The sequence below is a fragment of the Carlito syrichta genome, unplaced genomic scaffold (genome assembly GCF_000164805.1).
Source record: "Carlito syrichta isolate Samal-C Ts95f unplaced genomic scaffold, Tarsius_syrichta-2.0.1 Scaffold315224, whole genome shotgun sequence".
Taxonomy (NCBI): Eukaryota; Metazoa; Chordata; class Mammalia; order Primates; family Tarsiidae; genus Carlito; species Carlito syrichta.
In genome coordinates, this window is record NW_007259320.1 from 50,243 (window position 1) to 72,613 (window position 22,371).

Here is a 22,371-nt window from a genome sequence, read left to right on the forward strand (position 1 = left end):
TGGATTGTAACTAAGTAACATGCCTTTTTTATGGAAATGTTTCAAGGAACATTAATACCCTGAGGATACACTTGGAGGCTTTGTATCATCCAAAGTATGCTGAAAATTTATCAATAACTATAATGTCACTGACTGCTAAGATGGCTTGGGCATAATGCTGGGCATATAGTAGATCTTCGCATATCCTGGGTCAATGAAAGACATATTTCACTTTTTCCTTTCTAGTTCCCCATAGGAAAAGATTGAAAAGGAAAATTTATGGTGTGGACTCTCGCAATGTTTTTAAGATTTTCTGTCAATGTGAATTATCTACCAGCAAACGGTCTATTTGTTGTAAACATTTGAGTGACCTTATCAAATTCATAACACTGAGGGTGAAGTCTAATTCAGGCTGCTTTCCTGGCCAGACCGCCAGAAGCTCATTATCTTGCCATAGAAACCTGACAACGTTTTATTAACGGATGACTATTTAAAAACAAATAATTCTAAATGAACTTAATCCTGAGTGATTATTCTTCCAAACGCAAAGATCCACACAATGGTGCAGAATCATAGTCCTAGATGGTCAAGGCTACATTTTAACTCCACTGTAAAATGCCCAAAACACCACCTTAAAACAAAGTACCATTCCCCACCAGGGAAGTCACATTGAGCTGATGCATTTAGCATTTCCAAAACTAACACAAATGTGTGGATTTTGAGGTGTTAAACACCTTTACTTATTCTTGTGGATTTATAGGCGATCTCCCTTCAAGGACTATAATATAATTGGGAAGGCTGTTTCCCCCTGGGTGACTTTACCTGTAAGCTTTTGTATGACAACTTGGTGATGGTTTATTGAAGATATGATGCTATTATGAAGGATCCTTCTACCCCCTGGCTCCTCTCCACCTACCCACATAACAACCCTTTTCCCGGTTGGGGCTATAGGAAATGAGTAATGCTTAACCCATTTGTGTGATCAATTCACTTAAGCAGCTACTGTGAAATGTTAATCACAACTTTAATTTGTACTGCATTAGCATTTTGATTAACTTGTAGGCTTGCTAGCACACTTGAAGCGCTTTTACTCATAGTTACAGCTCGGAAATGACTTTTTGATTAATTAAGTTTGTTAGACAGCAGCTGAGCTTCCTGAATGCTAACCTTCTGGGGGTAAAAGTTCAGGAGAAAGTTACTATGAACAACTGTTGCTACTGAAAAAGATTCTTATAAATGTACTTACAGCATTTTAATTATTGAAAAAATATTGTATCATTACTTACAACTGACCTGAACCTTTAAAGGAGTATGCCTTTCTGTCAGGAAAGCTTTTTCTAGGTTTTCCCATCATTATAAAACTTCTGGGAGCTCTTGAACCAAATAGTGCATTTTCTAACAGATGTCTAACAACTAATGTTTAAACAGGCTGCCTAGGATAAATTTTCATAGTTTTCATTTTTAATAAACATTTAATTTGAGAAAAGTTTTAGGTTTCCAGAATGCTGCAAAGATAATACAGAGAGTTCCCATATACCTAAAACCTATTTTTCCTCCAATATTAACATCTTATATACATTAGTAAGATACATTTGTCACAATAAACCAATATTGAACATAATTATTAACTAAATTATATACTTATTCATAATTTTTAATTTTTACATAATGTCCTTTTTCTTTTTAAATTTTGCTATTGATATATAATAGTTGTGCATATTGAGGGGTGCATGTGAAATTTTGATACATGCATACAATGTGTAATGATCACTAATATTGTTTCCATTCAGGATGACACATAAAATTCAATCATTATGTCTCTCAAGGCTCCTCTTGGCTGTAACACTTTCTCAGACTTTCCTTGTTTTTGGTGGCCTTTCCACAGTGTTTTACATTCTTTGATATTCCATAAATAATAAGTTGATTTTTATAAATCACTGCAGTTTTTTTTATCTTTCTGGCATAAATAAATCTCTTTCTTTTAAACACTAATAACAATGTATTATCTTATGTCATTTAACTTAAACAGAAGTGGCAACATTGTCATTTCAAACCTTGTTGTGATCTCATTTTCATGTGTGTGTGTTTTTTTTATTGTTTGTTTGTTTTAACTGAGAAAGCAGGATTTATTGAGAGGACAGAGAAGCTCCCACAGTGGGAGGGGACCCTAAGGGTTTGCCCTGTTTGTTTTAATCCCTGTACTATTACTAGATACATTAAGATGATATCAAGAGATACGAGAGGGGACCCAAAAAAATGGAATACGTTTTTGTAGTATGAGCTTCCCCTGCTAGGTAATTGTTCTAGGAACCCATCAGCATTAGTGTACCATCTACAGTTGTTGTGAGAGGCTGCTTTCAACTTCAGTGAATTTTTTTCTGGAGATTCTTTCCAACACTTTTGCCCATTTCCTGATGGACGATTTACGAGTGCACCTGCCTACACAGCACTGAGTGTTCAGCAGTTTTTGACCAATAATGATATGACCACCATACCCCACCCTCCCAATTCACTGGATCTCGCCTTGAGTGACTTTTTTTGTTTCCCCGATGAAAAAAGTCTTCAAAGGGAAATGTTTTGCCCATGTGGAACAAAAAATGGCAGAAGTGCTAAAAAGCATCAAAATTGACTATTTCAAAAACTGTTTTGAGCACTGGAAGAAGTGTCTTGATAGATCAAACAGAGAGTACTTTGAAGGTGACTGAAGTTTAAACATGGAAGAATAAGTACATGCTGTATTATCAATAAATTCCAGTTTTTCTGGGTCCCTTAAAATATGGCTAAAAGTAGAAAGGGTTTCTTGAAGAGGAGGAGATATGAAGAGAGAGAGAAAGATAAAAGGAGAAAAGAGAGGATGTACATCTACAGACTCCTCAGAAGAGGAGTGAGGCTGGTGCATCCAGCTCCACACATCACCCAACAGCCACAGAGTCTTGACGACACTAAGGATTAAACTGACGGATTTCTCAAACTGAAGTTTAGATTTTAGGGGAGATTTCAAAATAATGAGTCTTGCCGGGTTCGGTGGCTCAACCTGTAATCCCGCACCTTTGGGAGGCTGAGGTGAGTGGATTGTCTGAGCTCGCGGGTTTGAGACCCGCCTGGGCAGTGAGACCTCATCTCTACAATAATAAAAAAATCAGCCGGACGTGGTAGCACGCACCTGTAATTCTGGCTACTAGGAAGGCTGAGGCAGAAGGATTGCCGGAGCCCAGCAGGTCGAGGCTGTGGTGGCCGGGAGTGGCCACTGCACTCCAGTCTGGGCGACAGAGTGAGACTCCAACTCAAAAAATAATAATAATAATAATAATGAGTCTTAGAGCTAGATCTTATTGCTACCTGCTAGTCTACCTTTAATGATATCATTTTTCTTTTAGTGTCCTAGGTCAGTGATTCTGTTTCTTGGCATTAAAGCTGATTTAATGTTATCACAGGGTTCAGTGTTTCTATTTTACTTTGGATTATTTAAATCTAGAAATGCCTGAAGATCAAATATGAAGATGAGGTTATAGCCACATAGGGGTTAAAATAAATTTTAAAGTTTTCTATTGTCAAAAATTGTGTTGACAAAATCAAGTAAATACATAATATTTTTGTCTGACGTTTGTATGCTTCTGCTATGTAGGGAAAAGAAGACCGATGTGAGATACCTTAAATTCTTCAGGAACAAGACAGGGTATATGGGAGTGAGCAGAGGTCATGGGATATAGTATAATAAGCACTTAGATGAAATTGGGAAACCAAGATTGAGGTTTCATCTTTTTTTTTTCCATTATTGATGCTTTATTTCCATAAGTCACCAATAAAAGAATGACTTCATCACTTTTTTTTTTTTTTTTTTTTTTTTACCAGTGTGATTACATAGTCACCAGGCTTCTGTGAGCCTACGTTTCCGTTTCTGTGAAAAAGGGTAGCACCAATGCCTGCCTCAGAGTTGATGTTGTTAAGGGTTTGGTTGAAAGTACTTTATCATCTGTGCATTTTCACCACCCCAAACTGCATACTAACAGTCTGACCTATAGAAGTCACTGTTTGGGGCCTTTCACAATAATGAGATTTACTTGATATGAAATGTAGTTATATTGTCAAGCTTAAAGTGTTATATTTTTATTTTTTATTTATTTATATATTTATTTTGATTTGGAGTCTCACTCTGTGGCCCAGACTGGAGTGCAGTGGTGGCCGCTTCCGGCCACCGCAGCCTCAACCTGCTGGGCTCTGGCGATCCTTCCGCCTCATCCTTCCAAGTAGCCGGAATTACAGGCAAGCACTACCATGCCCGGCTGATTTTTTGATTTATTGTAGAGATGAGGTTTCTCTGCCCAGGCGGGTCTCGAACCCGCGGACTCAGGCAATCCACTCACCTCAACTTCCCAAAGGCGCGGGATTACAGGCTGAGCCACCGAGCCCGGCTTAAAGTGTTATATTTTTAAAGTATAATCTGCAGTTGCAGAAGATTAGAAAAAAATATCTGTAGAGTTGGGTAAATCTGTCCTTTGCGGAAATGGTTTTGCAACTTTAAAAATGTGAGTTTAAATGCTAAGACCAAGCCTGATTTGCTTAGGATAGTCTTGAAATTGATTCAGAATAAATGTTGGGGACGTAACATATATTTAAGTCATAAAGCATGACTTTGGCTCGCACTTTTTAAAATGTTATTTTAAAAATTATTCATTCTCTGTCTCTGTCTTGGGGTTTTGCCTTTTGCTTGTTTTTTGTTGTTGTTGTTATTTTATTTTGTTTTACCCTTGCAGAAATCCAAGTCCTTTAAGAGTTCTTGAGATTTCCATATAAGGATGAGGTCTGAGATGTGTGTCTCTTGTTGCTTTTTGCCTCTCTCATTCTTTCTTTCTCTTGCTCTCTCTCTCACTCTCTCACTAGCTGTCATTCTCACTATCTTCTTATCCCTCTCTCTCTTCTGCCCTTCTCCTTCCCTCTCTTGCTCTGTCACTCAGATGTAGGCAGACACACACAGTGTCATCATTTCAACATTCAACTTTAAAACTGTATCAGCTGATTCCTCCTACTTCCCCACTAATGAAAGTTGGCCTCCTCAGGCTCTCCAAACACTTCTTTCTTCCCAGACTCCTGCTTCTCGTGTCCGTGTTTTACTTGCAATGGCTATAGAATTTCTTTTTCAACTCCTTTCTACACTCTAGATCTTTCTACCCTCCTCAAATACCGGTTCAGTCTTCAGCTCCTCATCCTCAGCTCCATCACAGTGCCTTCAACAGGTGACCTTTTTAACATCAAAATCTATGTATCCCACACTCCTCTTCTCTGATAACTGTCATATCTAAACCACTTCCTCCATGATATCACTTTCCAAGTCTCCTCTCCAACCACAGCATCTTTATCAATAGGCTTGACTGAACATTTCCATCGTTAGGATCTGGAGTCTCTTATCTCCTCCTGATCCCTCGGTTTAGTCCTCAGTTCCCTGATGACTTCACTTTCCACCCTAAACAGCTTTGGCCCCAGAGCTGGCAATTTCAACAATAATGTCACTAGTACCCTAAAGTTTCTCACCTTTCTAGGTAACTATCAACATTGAAATTCTCTGCTTCACATCTAAATTACTCATACTAATTACGGCTGGAAACAATCACAGAACACTACTAATTGTTTCTACTACAAAATTGTACTGTTGAAACTCACATCTGCTCTAGTTTCTATTCACATTAATTCTGCCCAGTACTCTTTTCGAACCTTTTTGTACTTTTTTGTGGTACTTTGTTCCAGCAAGAGACATCACCTCCAATATGCAGGGATGATATGCAGCTATCAATTTCCCTTTTTTTAAACTTCAGAGCCCCTCCGTGTATGAGGTCTTCAGAGACCAACAGAAGCTCACTTTTCTGTGAGGTTTTACCCACATACTCCTGACAGCAGAAACTCCAATTTTCTCTGACCCAACTAGGATCTTTCCTCTGTACAGCTCATTTTGTGCTTAGTACTATATATGCTACCCCTGACCTCAAGGATATTACATTTCACCTGGAAAGATGGAATTCCACCTGGAAAGATGGCACAGACTCTCAAGCTACATCTCTTTCTAATAACCACATCATCTTCAAACCAGTATCAAAAGTATCAAATGTTTGTGAAATTATACTGCTGTTTACACTTCATCCAAACTCATTATTTGCTCTAAGCGTTCTGCCTTGTCATGAAGCCTTCCCAAAGTTTAATTTTATCTAGTGTACACATTCCTCATAGAATCTTTAATTCTAATTCAGCACTCCATTCAGATTCTATACACCTTCTTCTTCATCCTGAACTTCACAAGCAATGTAATGTATTGGTTAAAGCAGGCCTTCTGAGGTCAGGGTCCCCAGAATTTGAGTCCCTGCTGTACCCATTTACCAGACTTAGCAGCCCTTTTTCTTTTTCTTTTTTCCTTTATTTCAATGGCATTAGAGGGTACAGATGGTTTTTGGTTACATAGTTACAATGTATAGTGGTGAAGAAATCTGGGCTTTAAGTTTAACCACCACCCCCACCTGTGCACATAGTACCCGATAGGTGCTTTTCATCCCTTTTCTCCTTCCCACCTTCCCCCTTCTGAGTCTCCAGTGTCCACTATATCTTTCTCTATGCCTTTGCAGAGCCTTAGTTTAGTTCCCACTTATAAGTGACAGCATGTGGTATTTGGTTTTCTGTTCCTGAGTTCGCTTAGAATGATGTTCTCCCATTCCATCCAAGTTGCTGCAAAAGACATTATTTCATTGTTTTTGATAGCTGAATAGTACCACATTTTCATTATCCACTGATCATTTGATGGGCATTTAAGTTGATTCCACATATTTGCAATGTGAATTGTGCTGCGATGAACATGCAGTTGCAGGTGTCTTTGTTATGTAATGACTTCTGTTTCTTTGGGTAGATACCTAGTAGTAGGATTGCTGAATTAAATGGTATAGCTACTTTTAGTTCTTTGAGAAATCTCCATACTGATTTCCATAGAGATTGAACTAGTTTGCACTTACACCAACAGTATATTTCTTTACCTCTCTGGGCCACAGTATCTCCATCTGTAAAATGAGTTGAAGTTCAATAACTCACATAGAATGGTTAGCAAAGTGTTTGGCAAAGAGTCAATGTGTAACATCCATTCTAATCACGATGATTTCAACATTGCCTGTGAGAGTGCCTCAGCTACCCTCCCCCAGCCTTTTCAGTACTCACCTCCAGGTGACCCCCACTTTGCTGTCCCTACGTCTACTCCAAGGATTCTCATTTTAACTATTTTGTAGACCCACTTTGTGCTCGGGATATTTAGGTCCACAGCTTTAGCCTATGCTCCATCTCCACAGCTTATTTTCACCTGAACTCCCCACTGGCTTCAGAGCAGCACCTCAGTTAAAATGTGTTCAAAACCAAACCAATCACCTCCTCTGCAGCCCATCTCTCTTCAGTAACTGGCAGTCTCACTGTTTTTGTTCATTGTAATACGATTTCAGTTGTAATATAATTTTGTAAGTGAATACAGTGCTAGAAATCACATTTTCATTCCCCCATGACTAGAGATGACAAAAAGTTCTGAATAAACAATTAATTGAAATTGATTTCAACTTAGTAGAAGAAAGTCTCACGCACAGAGAGTCAGCCCCTGCCCATTCCTCCTCCACAATCAGAGTCATCCTAGCTTTGTCTGGTAGGTAGAAAATGGATAAGAGGTAAGAGAGGATTAAATATTTGCCTGATGTTAATGTTAAGCTGCTGAAGAATGTCAAGGGTTATTTCTCCTTGGTATACTAAAACAATTCTTCATTGTTGAGTATTGGATCTCTGTAAAGGACTTTGAGGCAATTTGAGCAACTCAGCCATGAACTCCAAAGCCAGCCCTGTTGTGAGTTAGTAGCATCTACTATTAGTCTTTATCTGCCAGGAAAATTGCTATAAAAGGTGAGATACAGGGCGCCCACAGGCTCAGTCACACACAGGTATGTCAGCACAAGCTATCAGGACCCCAAACCTTGACCTGGACCTTCCCTTGACATTGGTCCATTTCTGAACAGTAACATGGGCTTGCCCACTCAACTGAGAATCAGACCCACATCCTTCATTTGACCTGAGCCACAGGATCTTTTAGCCTTATCCCCTGGCTTTCTTGTACAGTAGTGCTCCCTTAACCATGGGAGATAGTTCCAAGACCTCCAGTGGATGCCTGAAACCACAAATAGTACAGACCCTAATTGCCATTAATCAATACATGTTTCTGTTTGTGTATTCTACCCACAAAATTTTGTCTTTCCTATCTTAACTATGTATCATGCACTGTAGCCATGACTTCTGCGGTTTGAGGTGCAACACCAAAGTTAACATAAATTTGTATTTCCTCCTTCTCAATTTCACAGATCGATGATTCCTTCTTATCGTAGGCCTTAGCTACCTCAGCATATGATTTTTTCTTTCCTTATTAAGTTGAGAACTTTCACCTTTTCACTTAAAGGAAGCACTGTGCAGCTTCTCTTTAGCACATTCAAATTGCCAGCATCACCACTTTTGCGCTTCAGAGCCATTGTTAAGTAAATAAGAGTCTTGAATGCATTCCTCACAAAGAAGAGGGGACTGCTATAGGCTTATCTGGCATCAAAGCTTCCATTTTTTTCTCCTATACTGTACTGTCATTGGTAGAAGTGCAATAACTTAAGGCCGAATATTGTTATAATCATTGCAATTGGATTTTTACCATATTCTTTCATAAATACTTAAAGTATACTGTGCTAGGATTGAAATTACAAAGAATAATTCTAGACTCTTTCCATCCAGAAACGTATACTTGAAAGGACAAATGTGTCAACAGTCAACCACAGTAGATGATGGTAGACTACATCAAGACAGCAGAAACAGGAAAAGTACCGTCATGAGTTGCTTGACATCAGGGCTGTGTTCTGAGAAATGTTTGTAGGCAATTTCATCATGGTGAACATCATAGAGTGCACTTATACAACCCAGTTGGTACAGCCCACCTCACACCTAGGCTACATGGCATTGCCTATTGCTCCTGGGCTACAAACCTGCACAGAATGTTACTGTACTGAATATTGTAGGCTATTGTAACATATTGGGAAATATCTGTGTATCTAAACATAGAAAAGATACAGTAAAAATAACATAATCTTATGGGACCACTGTTATACATGCTGTTCATTGCTGATCAAAACATGGTTATGTGGCACATGACTGTACTTACTTCCATCTGGAAGAATCTAGGAGGTATTTGAACTAGACTTGTTGGATAAACAGGAATTTCCTAGTTAGACAGGTAGAGGGAATGGGAAGAAGAGGAAGGAGAAGGAGGAGGAGAAAGAGGACATTAAGAACAAAGATAAATGTGGGGAAGTGCCAGTAGTTTTGCATTGCTTTACTGAGAGTATAGAGGGGAAGGTGACCAGAGTGAAAAGCCAAGACCAGATCAATCTTGGGACATTGACATGCAGAGAGAAGTATCGGTTTTTATCCACTGCACAGTGTGACACCATTAAAGAAATTTAAGCACAGGAGTGGCAGAATCAGCGTTACCGCCTTAAAATTCACTTTGGGTTGGGCATGGTATCTCGCACCTTTAACAGGAGGTTCACTGGAGGCTAGGAGTTCAAGTGCAGCCTGGGCAATATAGCAAGACCCTATCTCTAAAAACAATATTAAAATAAAAGGGAACACTTCTACACTGTTGGTGGGAATGCAAACTAGTTCAGCCTCTGTGGAAATCAGTGTGGCAATTCCTAAAAGTTCTAAAAATCGACCTTCCATATGACCCTGCAATCCCCCTACTGGGAATATACCCGGAAGAATTCAGGTCACTCTATAAAAAAGATACCTGCACACATATGTTTATCACAGCATGGTTCACAATAGCGAGAACGTGGAACCATCCATGCTGCCCATCAAAAAAGGACTGTATTTTAAAAATGTACATATAAACAATGGAATACTACACAGCCATAAAGAAGAACAAAATCATGAACTTTGCAGCATTCTGAATGGAATTAGAGTTTATAATACTGAGTGATCTCTCACAGAAACAAAAAACAAAGAGCTGAGTATCACATGTTCTCACTCATAAGTGGACCTTGAACAACTACCGTATTACTATAAGAAAAGGATTGAAAGTGGTGGGAAACTGTGGGGAGGGGGATGGCGGTGGGGAGGTGGGATTGATAGTAGTCAATATCTGCCTGGGGAAGGGTGGGGCATGCCTCATCAATAAGGGTACCTGCACAGTGAATATTTGTATACCTAGCCCTGAATTTTATCCCAAATAAAAATTAAAAGAGGAAAAACTACATATATAATATATGTGTGTGCATATACATACCACATATATATATACACACACACATACACACACATATTAGCTGGGCATGGTGGCACATACCTGTAGTCCTAGCTATTCAGGAGGCTGTGGTGGGAGGAGTTTGAGGCTGTAGTGAGCTACAATCATGCCACTGAACTCCAGCCTGGACAACAGAGTAGACTCTGTCTCTAAAATAATAATAATAATAATGTTCCAAGTAAAAGACGATGAAGGTTTGCACTAAGGATATGAGGGTAGAGAAAACAGGACGACTGCAGAGTGGTTGAGCAGAGACACATGTAAAGTCATTTGATTTACCTCATTTGAGTAGTCACAGACCTTTTACTATCCCAGATTCTTGATCTCCCCACCTGTCTTTTCTCTAAATTAAAATAAGATAAATAATAGTTTTCAATTTATAATATGGCTTTTTATTTACTTCATGTAAGCAGTTACTTTGCTTAATTTTTCTACATTTTCACATCTGGATCATACAGTGAAAAAGTGTAGGGAACCCATAAATTTTGAGAAATCTCTCAACTTCATCATGAAAACTTCAAAGTTAAAAACATGTGGTTCATCCATTCAGCTCCTCTAGTATGTAAGCTTTTGGTCTGGAATTTATTTCCAGTCAAGTTGTAATGTAAAATCACCATAGTTACTCCACATTACGAGTTCTAACATCATCATGATGCTGCATTAGGTGTAATTATTTATTTCTCTCTTCCTTATCTCTTCCCCTAACAGGACTAGAGAGCTGTGAACTACCTTTTTTTTCCCGTCTATTTATCATGATCTGCTTGTCTACTTCAGTGAAAGACAAAATGCTTTATTTTGCTCTATAGGGGAAAAAGGAAGACTATTAATGGATTTTCCCTAGATTTATAAACCTGCATATTCATATATGTATATACATTTATATAGAACTATAATACCTACATTCCGTCTTTACAAGTATCTGGCAGGGTTAATGGGTGCTAAAGACCAATTTGACCATTCCACTCCATTAATCATGATATCTAAAACTTTGATCCACTTCCCTGTAATATATATCAAAGATCATATATAAAGAGACCAGATGTTTTTTAAACTTTTACTTTTTTTAAATTAGGAAGCAGAATACAAAATGAAATGTTTCTGCATCAATAGTACTCAGTAGTATAGCAAATTAATTTTTCCAACATTATATGCCTTAAAAATTATTTCTAAAAGTCTTCTAATAGATTTTGTACTCCATTTTTAAAGTGTTGTACTGTCAGTGAGATATTTACTATTAAAGTATTTTAATCATTTGCTGGGTACATCTAATTTCTCTTATCTTCATGTCCTTATTTCCCAAAACAAGGAATACGATCCTAAAACTGTATTAAATAGCTGCCTAAGATCATGATATTAACTTATGTGTCTATAAGTCAGCATTCTTCAGAATCTAATTTAATTGAAATAGCTCTGCCTGTGTAAACTTCGCCTCTGTTTAAATAAGATTTCACTGTTTAGTTTTGCCTTAAGCAAATGCAGTCTATGTTTGTCCATAAAACATTAGATTAAATGTATAGACTAATATGAATAGCTCCTCATCCTTCCACATGTACACTGGCAGCTGTCCCCTTTGCTAGCGTGTGGTGCTTGTCACCATTGAAAACCAGGGTTCTTTTTTTTCCTTCTCCTCCTCCTCCACTTCACTATTCCAGATCAAAATTGAAAAAAATGGTTGATCTCACCGAGCTAATGGAAAATGAGGTATTCATGGCCTTTGCCTCCTATACAACAATTATTCTTTCAAAATAATGATGTTCATGAGTACTGCAACTGCATTCTATAGAATCACAAGAAAGGTTTTTGCCAACCCAGAAGACTGTGCAGGCTTTGGCAAAGGAGAGAATGCCAAGAAGTATCTTCGGCCAGATGACAGAGTGGAACATGTACTAAGAGCCCACCTGAATGACCTTGAAAATATTGTTCCATTTCTTGGCATTGGCCTTCTGTATTATTCTCTGAGTGGTCCAGATCTGTCTACAGCCCTCCTGCACTTCAGACTCTTTGTTGGAGCACAGATGTACCACACAATTGTGTATTTGACACCCCTTCTTCAGCCAAATAGGGGTCTGGCTTTTTTTGTAGGATATGGAGTTACTTTTTCAATGGCTTACAGGTTGCTGAAGAGTAAATTATACCTGTAAAGAGAGTCATACAACTCATCATTAAATTGGGTTTTTAAAAATTCTATACTTCCGATTTATAATAAATACGTTCTTAGGTGTTGGGTAAGAGAGCAGCAGGGAAATTTGATGGGGGAAAACCCATTTTGAATATTAGCATCACCTATACTCTTGTTTTATCTTTGTACTAGAAATTTAACATAATAATTCATAAGCCTTTTGCCTTATTCTTAAAGTACTTTGTTGTAAAGATTGATTATGTTATGATTTGTAACATTCATCCAACATTTGATATTGTCAATCTATAAAATAGTTGTGTGTTTGAGAAACATATTTTAATACTACTGAAATAGACATATGAAATAAAGAATTTAAAGTATTAAAAAAAAGAGAAAGAAAACCAGGGTTCTGTCTTTAGCCAGCTTTTGGAGAAAAGAAATTTTTGGCAAGAAAACCTGTGTCCTCACTATTATTGATTTTAAATTTGAAAGACTACATAGAATTTACTCCTTAAAAGCAGCTGCTAATGTTCTTGATTGAGTGCCTTGTATAGGTATTTACTTTCACAGTACACTGAGTTTCTAATCTTTGTTTTAGTGCCAGGCACCAATGTTATCTAACTATCTATACTGCCCTGAAAAAGCCTAGTATTGGGCCCTTTGTAGGAAATACTATAAGAGATTCCATTTGTTATCTCCAGTCTAATTGTAGCTAATTTTCTGGTTTCTATCTTGAGGAATAGTAATTTAGAGATATCACACTTGGTTTCTCTGGGATTCTTTTGTTGAGAAAGCTAACATCAGATTCCCAGTGGAGAGGGCAAGTTCCATGATATTCTTGTAACATGTACATTTTCCCTGTTCAGGCCATGCTGGATGTGGCTGCAAACCAGGGCTGGCTGGTGACTGTCCTGAATATCACCAATTTGGTTCAGATGGTGATCCAGGGTCGGTGGTTGAAAGACTCTTCTCTTCTTACACTGCCAAACATAGAACACCATCATCTTCACCTTTTCAGGTAATTATTCTAATTGTCAATGGAATTGCTTTGTTTTAATTTTTAAAGTCTTTTTTATATGTGTAGTCACTGGAATTTCGCATCATTCCTGAAATATTAATTATTATTGAATATGAAATATTACTGTGCGAATGCCCCTGTTTCTCTGATTGAGACTTGGCCTAGTGATAGAGCATTCTCACTTGAAATTTGATTATTGGTCCCAAACCAAACCATAATTTAGCTTAACCTTCTGCTGTCTAAATAGTTTTCCATTTGCAGCACTGGATACATTTTTACTTTAATTAAATTTAACTCTAAAATATTGCCCCCATTTAGGAAAACATTATTGAAGTACTTTGTGATCTAAAGCAAAATAACTGACTAATATCTGTTATTGTAGAAGAGATTTGAGGGATCTGAAATCCATTGTCAAAAGTATATTGCAAATCTTCAAATTATCCAAAACTGGGTAGTTGTATTTATCACTTGCTCAAGATGTCACTTGTATTTAAAAGAAGAGTTTATATTAGCATCAAATTATTTAACCTGTAAGTCTCGTGTGTATGGCTACAAATATGTTTGCAAGGAAAAGAACCATACATAATGCAAGCAAGGTTGGCAATGTTAAATGAAAATGTTTTCTTCACACCAGTTGAGAGACACTTTGCAGCCAGAATGTTGATTCACAGTCATGTAGACAAGCAAAATAGTCTGGCAGTAGCCTGCCATCGTGTACCCTGTACTGTTGTCAGCTGGATGAGGGGTGGCAAGTCATTTGAGGAATCCAGACACAAATGCCATTAGGAACCTCAGGCACACATGGAGTCCCCTTGGGAAAGTCCCTCAATTTGATTCAAGTGTGCTGGGTTCCATGGCTGTTGTCTCCATGGTACTTGAGTTCTTTCTGTGGCATGTCCCTAGAAACTAACAGACACACTCAGAGAGTGAGCTGGCATGGGGAGAAAGGTAGATACCCCATGTGTGTCTGCAGCTCATTAGAAGGGTGTCAGGAACCCTTCTAATCTGGTGTAGGAGTAGGACTTCAGCAGTAAAGACGACACATTACGGTGCTAACCAACATCGCACACAGATCTGTTATGGAAGCTGCTTGGGGCCTTTGAGATTTGATAGTTTTCCTGTCACCCTTAAGATTGCTATATTAATGTAATTTCAATTATATGTTTCTTCTTGCTGTAAGATTAGGTGACCTGTGTTTCTGGGATCTGGTACCAGTTAGGCTACAAATCTCAAAGATTTCCAAAGTATATTATTTATGTTCCCAACAATTTATAATTTAAAACTTTATTCAAGTAATTATATTAGACAACCATTAAAAGATGTCAGGGCTCCAGATCAGTACTTTATTCAAATGGAAGCATTCTTCACATTAGTGCTTTCCTGTAGAAAGACACCCAATGTCTATGAAACCCTAAATATTTACTGCACTCACACACAATTTACACATTTTATGCAGTGATGGTAATACTGCCTTGGGCTGATATCTTCCAGAACACTGACTGATTTTTAAAATGTACCATAATAGCATTTAAAATTATATCTTAGTTTTTTTTTAAGTTTTAGTTATTTAAACTCCACTTTTAAACAATCTTATTTATGCTGTGAAAAATTTTTTTCATTGGTATTGCGATTATTTTTTAGGAAGTGGAAGCCAGTGGTCAAGGGCACACGTGCAAGGTGTCGGACCTCTATCGAGTGCCTTCCTGAACTGATCCATGCCTGTGGAGGGAAAGACCACATATTTAGCTCCATGATAGAAAGTGAGCTACATGCTGCCAAAACGAAGCAGGTAAGGCCGTCTCTTAAGCATTTCAAAAGCTCCCCTACTCTGGGAAGTTGTACCAAGTGTTTTCTGACTTAGCATACAGGTTTTAGAATCAAGCTCACCTGGCTTTAAATTCTGTCTCTGACATTTACTAACCGTGATTATTAAGAATATTGTATCTGTCTTACGGGTTCTTGTGAAAATTAAGCAAGATACTATAATGGAAACTGCTTTATATAGTTCTTGACATAGAGTAAGAACTCAAATTAATTAAAAAAATGACACTAATAGTAATTAATAGTAGTTTAGTCTTATTAGAAGTTGTTTCAGTAAAATGCTATTAAGCCAGCTGTGAAAAGCCTCACATAGCTTGTTCATCACTAGGATATGTGCCCCGGGCATTATACTCCCACTCTTCAAGGTAGGCTTTCTTGTTTTACGCTTGGGTATATTTTCATGCAATTTCCTCAATTACTTGTGTGTCCCTCTCTTATTATAATCACTTTATTGTTCTTAGAGTCTAAAGAATTTTTTTAAATAAACCCCTTACTTGTGAACCATATAACCTATATAGAAAGCTAAATCCATGATGTGGAATACAACATGGGTCATCTCTCCAAATAATCTTTGGGAAGGCCAAAAATATGAATGAACAATGCCAGAAATATTTGGCTATCTAGACTTTAAGTCTTAAGCAATTTTACCCTAAACATGTCAAAGTAAGCGTTCAGGATTTATAACATAATTAACATATTGACTTGCAAATGCAGGTATTAAAGAAACTTCTAAACCGTGTGTTTTTGGGGGGTGTTTTTCCAAGCAGAACTTAATTTTTAGCAAGACTTGGAAAAAGTATGACAGTAATGTCTGATTGTTCAGTTTCTGTTGAACCCAAAATTGGCACAAAACGCTATTTAAATATTCATAATAAATGCCTACCTTTCTAACTAAATTACCATGAAAATTATGAATAAAAACAATATATTTAAATCCAAACAAGACTTTTGTTAGCAATAACAGATTTCTAATATAACATACATTGCTTTCAAGCCAAGTTTTAGATGTGATGAAAAATTAGAACATTGTTATAATTAGTTCAGGGAGAACTCAGAAGTAAACTTACTTAATTTATTTGCATAAATTGCCATTCTGTTATCTTTAAAACCAAATGCAAATTGGCTCTGTCTGATATGATGATGGTTATTTGGCTCAAAAGTGCTTCAATTTGCAGAGCAATCTGGTGTCGGCTCTGCAGTGAGGCGATCCCAGGTAACATACAAATCCTGAATTATTCCAGAAATTAGTATGTTTAAAGCATCCATTTAAGTGCTAATTGCAGTAGTAATGAGAAAAAGCAGTACGACTGTGAGATTTGCATCTTCTACCCCATCAGTATGCCTGGAACGGCTGCTGACTGGCAGAGGATTTGGCTGCTAATTAAATAATTGTATGCATGGCAGTGCTCTTGCCTGATTCAATAGATGAAGATTAATCCTCAGATAAATATGTTTGGCTGGTATTGAAATGTCTTAGCAGTTTCTTTAAAAATAGCTCATGTTTTATATACATATATATATACATATATGTATGTATGTATATATATATATATGTATATATATATATATATATGCCCAATAAATATATGTGTGCACATTGTAGGTTGAAAATAATATCAAGTGCTAAAGTAAAAAGATTGCATATATATTTAAAAACCAAATGTGACTTTTAGGGCTTTGTAAAGTAAAATTCCAGTGAGTTGCTAATAACAAAGAACACTATATTGGTAACAAATTGAATGGTACAAGTAAAAAAAAAAAAAGTCTTCATGTGGTAAATGTTACTTGTGTTGTCTCGTAAAAGTAAATGCTTTATGGAAATGATGTGTTTTAGTGTCCCCTCACCCACTTTTTCACACTGGCCAGCCAGTCTTAGAAGAACATCAAGTGGTACAAATGGAAGCTTCTATACTTGGTGACTATTGGTTCTAGCGGGGGACAGACCATTGATTGTACTTGAAGCACATTCTGTGGCTTGACTATTTCAAAATCTAGTTCCAGATGTAATTTCAGATTCATAAGACAAGCTATAGGATCAGAGTTGAATTGAAAATTTGCATTGAATTTACATTTTTTTAAATTCCTAAGGGGTAGTTTGTTTCATCAGGGCTACTTCATTTCAATTAGGTATATACTTAGCAGCACTACAGTGAATGAAATCAAAGCCTATAAGGAAGTCTATGGTATATATTAAAGGAATAAAAGGAAAGCCAAAATTACAGTACTCATATACTTTTTTAAATAACTTTAAAAATAACTGATAAAACAGCCAATATATTGAAAAGTTTTCTTGACTGATAGTGATAATTGCTATGTAATGGTATATGTTAGAAAAAGATGACTTTTGAGTTTATTTTATTGTATCCTTTCCATGGATCTAGGAATGAATGAATTCATTCATTTATTTAACATTGGTGAGCACTTACTATTTGAATTCTGGTTTCTCATAAGTATCTTTCCAGTTAAAGAGCAAGAACAAAATTGGTTAAATTGTTTATTACTCTTTTAATGTTGGTATTCTCAGCATAATAATGACAAAAATGCCTATTTGTTTCTAGAAGGAACCCTAGACTTAACAGGATGTTTTATGATCTATAGATATATAGAAATATTTTTTTTCAGAATAAACAGAATAAATTTGGAATGTGGATTTAAAAATTGTACAGTAAGTGATCAGTGAATAATACTGACATCAATAACTGCATCACAGAATTTGTTTCAGGTCCCCTTTATGTCCCCAAGTAATGTTCTCCACCTTGGAAGTAGCATAAATGTTAACATAGATGCTTTTATCAAAGGAACCAGTTCTACAACAAACATTTTTAAACTTGTTACTTTCTAGTATAGTCAATAGCCACTTGATTATAAGTATATAATGTATCAGAAGGGATTTATAATCAAAGGATCACAAGTTTAGAGAATGATAAACCATTTTTTAGTTGTTTTCACAAGGACTTTAAAATGACTAAAACACACTATTTCTACACATACACATACTATAGAAACTGAGAAAATCCGAACAAGATCAGTAGATTATATCAATGTCAGCATTCTGGTCGTAGCATTTTACTATAGTAAATATTTTAAAATGCTACCTTTGGCGATAACTAGGTAAATGGTGCACAAACTCTCTCTATATTATGTCCTACAACTACACTGAAATCAGAATGAATCTCAAGTTTTAAAAGGGGGTTGATTTTTCTAAAAGCACGCGGTTTTTTTGGTTTTCACTGTGTTTCACATTAACTAATTCTTTATTATTTTTCTCTTCTTTTTTTACGTAGGCATGGAATTTCTTATCCCGCTTGCCTGTGATAAATGTTGGCATGAGTGTTAAAGGCTCGTGGGGTGACTCAGTTGAAGGACATGGTGAACGCTCTGTGTCAACTCTGACTGCAGACAAGCGAGATGACAACAGGTGGATCAGATTGCACGCCGACCAAGAGTATGTGCTTCAAGTCAGCCTGCAGAGAGTCCCTGTTGGGTTCCACAAGGTATAGTGTTTGGTTTCCATTCTCAAATATTTCACACCAAATGCCAGCATGCACCACCACGCATAGCTGTTGTATGACTAATGTTCCCGTGTCATTCATGAATCCTGCTTTCTCAACTGACCTTAAGCAACAAGAGTTAGTCTTTTGAGATAAGTCAGTCCCCGTCAAGTGCCATTTTTCAACCTCGCAGTATCCACCTTACATAAGAATAGATTGCCCAGAGGACTGTTCTCGGAGTGTGGTCTACAGACTCAGCCCAGGAGAATTTCCTTTTAAAGTGCAGGGTCTTTGGCCCCAGACTGACTGCATCAGAGCTTCAGAAGGAGAGGTCTCAAAATCTATCCATCTATTCAGCACCCAGAGGATTTTTTAAGGGCATTAAACTTCAAGAAGCACTCCCCTAGAGGCACTTTGATATACGGGACCCACTTGGCCTGGATGTAGATGAGATTGAAGCTTTTCCACTTAGTTTATGAAACTGAATAAAACACTAGGCTTTTCTGAGCCTCAGTTGCTACATCTGCCTTCTTCCCTCTGGTAACACATATGAGAGGGCTTCGTCATGTTCATAAGGACCAAAAATGTACAATATTTTTCTGTTTAATTACTATGCTCTTTCCTGTTGCCTCTAACACCAAAATTAATTATTTGGTCCTCTAAGAATATAAATACACAACATGTGGGCAGATTGGTTTTTGGTGCCATAATAATCAAAATAAGAAAGAATATTGCCTTCTTTTTAGCCCAATGGCTTCAAGGCTTTCCTATATCTAGAATAAACTCTCAGGGGTAAGGTGTAGTTAGTGCTGTCACTCTGCTTTCAAGCACAAAATGGTCAGTAACTTTCTGCTATGATGTCCTTTCAGTATTATGCCTTTAAGTTTCACCTCATTTGATTTCTAATTTTAAAAATGAGTAAATTGGCTGTTGACATTTCAGAGGCATTAATGTGAACATCTTATAGATGACTTAATGTATCCCAACTTACAAAAAAAGTAGTAATTATAAACTAGTAATAGTAATAATCATAAAAATAGTAGCAATAATAATAAGGATAAAATAATAGTGAAAATCTGAGTTTTTTACCTTAAGACTCTACTTAAAAATTAGATTTTATCAGCCAGGCTCGGTGGCTCAGCCTGTAATCCCACGCCTTTGGGAGGCTGAGGTGAGTGGATTGCCTGAGCCCACAGGTTCGAGACTTGCCTGGGCAGCGAGACCTCATCTCTACAATAAATCAAAAAATCAGCTGGGCGTGGTAGCTCATGCCTGTAATTCTGGCTACTCGGAAGGCTGAGGCGGAAGGATCACCGGAGCCCAGCAGGCGAGGCTGCGGTGGGCGGTAGCGGCCACTGCACTCCAGTCTGGGTGACCGAGTGAGACTCCAACTCAAAAAAAAAAAAAAAAAAAAAAAAAAATTAGATTTTATCATGCTAAAAAACTATAATTTTTTTCCTAAACACTAAATTACCATCTGTCTTTTAAAATGCCATAAGTGAAACATCTCTCCTCTGAATACTGAGTGAATTCTGATTAAGAGTATGTCATTATTAGTACATGTTATGCCCTACAGTCGTTGTCTTAGTCACTAGAATAATCTTGCATTTTGTAAAAGTCAATTTAAAATAAAGACTTCAAGTGCTACCATTATGTTTATATATCTAATCTTGGATTGTGGTGATTAATATATTTTATAAATTGCTTGACCTACAATTTCCCATTTCTCAGAGAAGGCCTTTTTAATATTACCTTATTAGAATATGTGCTTTTTATGTGAGTTTTATTCTTGGATGGGAAGATATTTACTTGATATAGTACTCATCATCTTGAAGTCCAGAGTCTAGTCTTGATTGGCTTTTTCTGTGTGTGTCTGTTTTTTTGTTTTCCTAAGCATCAGTTCCTTGTGAATAAGGTGTTAGTAGATTTGGATGACATGATGGTTATCACTGTTTGTTCATTTGCAAGTGGAGTATTAAAGCTAATCATAAGCGTGGCAGGAGAATTTACTAATTTGATTTCAAGATCCAGAGCTTTTTATTCTCATTGAGCCAAATAGTCTGGTAGTTATAGCCACAAAGTCGTGTCTATCATATGCTCTGAGAATCTTGAAGAGAAATCGGTATAGCACATCAAAGACAACAAACCAGAATAGAAGAAAATTAAAAACATCCCAGATAGGCTAAACTATGTAGACTTACAGCCTTGAAGTACGACAAAATAACCTTTTAACACAACCAGGTGGCATAGAAAGTCTATTCCTTATTATCTTTTCTTCTGACCTACAGGGAAAGCAAGAGAGCTGTGCAGTTACCCCTCGATTTCCCAAATCAAAAGATGAAGGATGGTTTTTGATATTAGGAGAAGTGGACAGGAGAGAACTTATTGCTTTGAAAAGAGTGGGATATGTACGAAATCACCACGTTGCTTCCCTTTCTTTTTATACCCCTGAAGTACCTGGAAGGTAAGCAGAACCTTACTGCCAAAGTTCTGAAAGAGTTACACATGCCTGTGATTAGAAAGATGGTTTTACATTTCATTGTATATTTTTATTTCAGGTATATCTACACACTGTATTTCATGAGTGACTGCTACCTTGGCCTGGACCAGCAGTATGACATTTATCTCAATGTCACACAAGCGAACATTTCCACACAGGTCAACATGGAGGTCTCTGATGCCCTTGCTGACCTGGCAGTAAAGTAACCTGACCCGAACAATCCATTTGAAAGAAGTGGTTAAGAAGTCTGGCTGTTTAGTCATCCAGACATAGTTGAATTACTTGATGTTTGCCTTGACAGAATCAACTTCTAACCTCAAGACATCCAGGAAATTGACAGTGGCTGCAGTATTGGCTGCAGTATTGACTCCAACAACATAAAGTTAGCCACTGTGGCCTTTTAACAAATATTGCCTTCCAAAATGTTGTCTTCATGGGTTTCTTGATATTTAAGATGAATAAGCATGTAGGATAATCTTTTAATTTCTATATATTTGAGGCGGCATTTAGGAGTTATCAATCAGTTTTCACATCTCACAGTGTAATGTTTACATGAATATTGGCTTTTTTTTTTTCAAGGAAAACCACATTGAGGTGTGATGGTGTTAGGAATTGTTGTAACAGATTTCTAACTCTGACACATAAAATATATAGTATAAACCTGAAAGGTAATACACAATGTGTCTTGTTAGCAAAATGTGTACTTTGATATGATCACATGTAGAAATAGTTTCAAGAATTTCTTATACTCATAAATGTTAATATATGATATAAAATTATATTATGGAGCCTAATGATGATAACAAAGAAAACAGAATATACTGATCTTAGGAAATGTGGATACTGTTACCTGGGAAATAAAGTATACTGAGTGCCACTTCCGGATAAGCTGCCTCAGTGTTTTCTTCTCATTCCCTCACCCTCTTTCTCTTCTTGATTGCACTTCCATTCTCTTTCTGATATATTTATCTATACAAGGAGAGAAGTGCAGTCTAATTCGTATTGTAACATGTACAATACTGCCCTCCATGAAAGCTCTGAGACTAACTGAACATTTTTGACCCCTGCAGGTGAGTTTTCACCAGGGAGAAAGGAAACTTC

At 37.0% G+C, this 22,371-nt stretch overlaps 1 protein-coding gene and 1 pseudogene across 1 annotated transcript in view; both read left to right on the top strand.

Annotated features, from left to right (window-relative positions):
* The window catches only part of LOC103275059 (activating signal cointegrator 1 complex subunit 3-like), a gene marked incomplete at its 5' end in the record, with an annotated part of 33,089 nt that extends 10,934 nt beyond the window's left edge, over positions 1 to 22,155 (top strand). The window contains 5 exons of the mRNA XM_008072478.1: positions 13,307 to 13,458; positions 15,100 to 15,247; positions 18,564 to 18,773; positions 21,059 to 21,234; positions 21,329 to 22,155. Coding sequence (XP_008070669.1) covers positions 13,307 to 13,458; positions 15,100 to 15,247; positions 18,564 to 18,773; positions 21,059 to 21,234; positions 21,329 to 21,476 — 834 coding nt within the window. The remainder of the gene's footprint in view (positions 1 to 13,306; positions 13,459 to 15,099; positions 15,248 to 18,563; positions 18,774 to 21,058; positions 21,235 to 21,328) is intronic.
* Positions 11,990 to 12,462, top strand: LOC103275057 (annotated as a pseudogene).
* Positions 22,156 to 22,371: the final 216 nt, after the last annotated feature.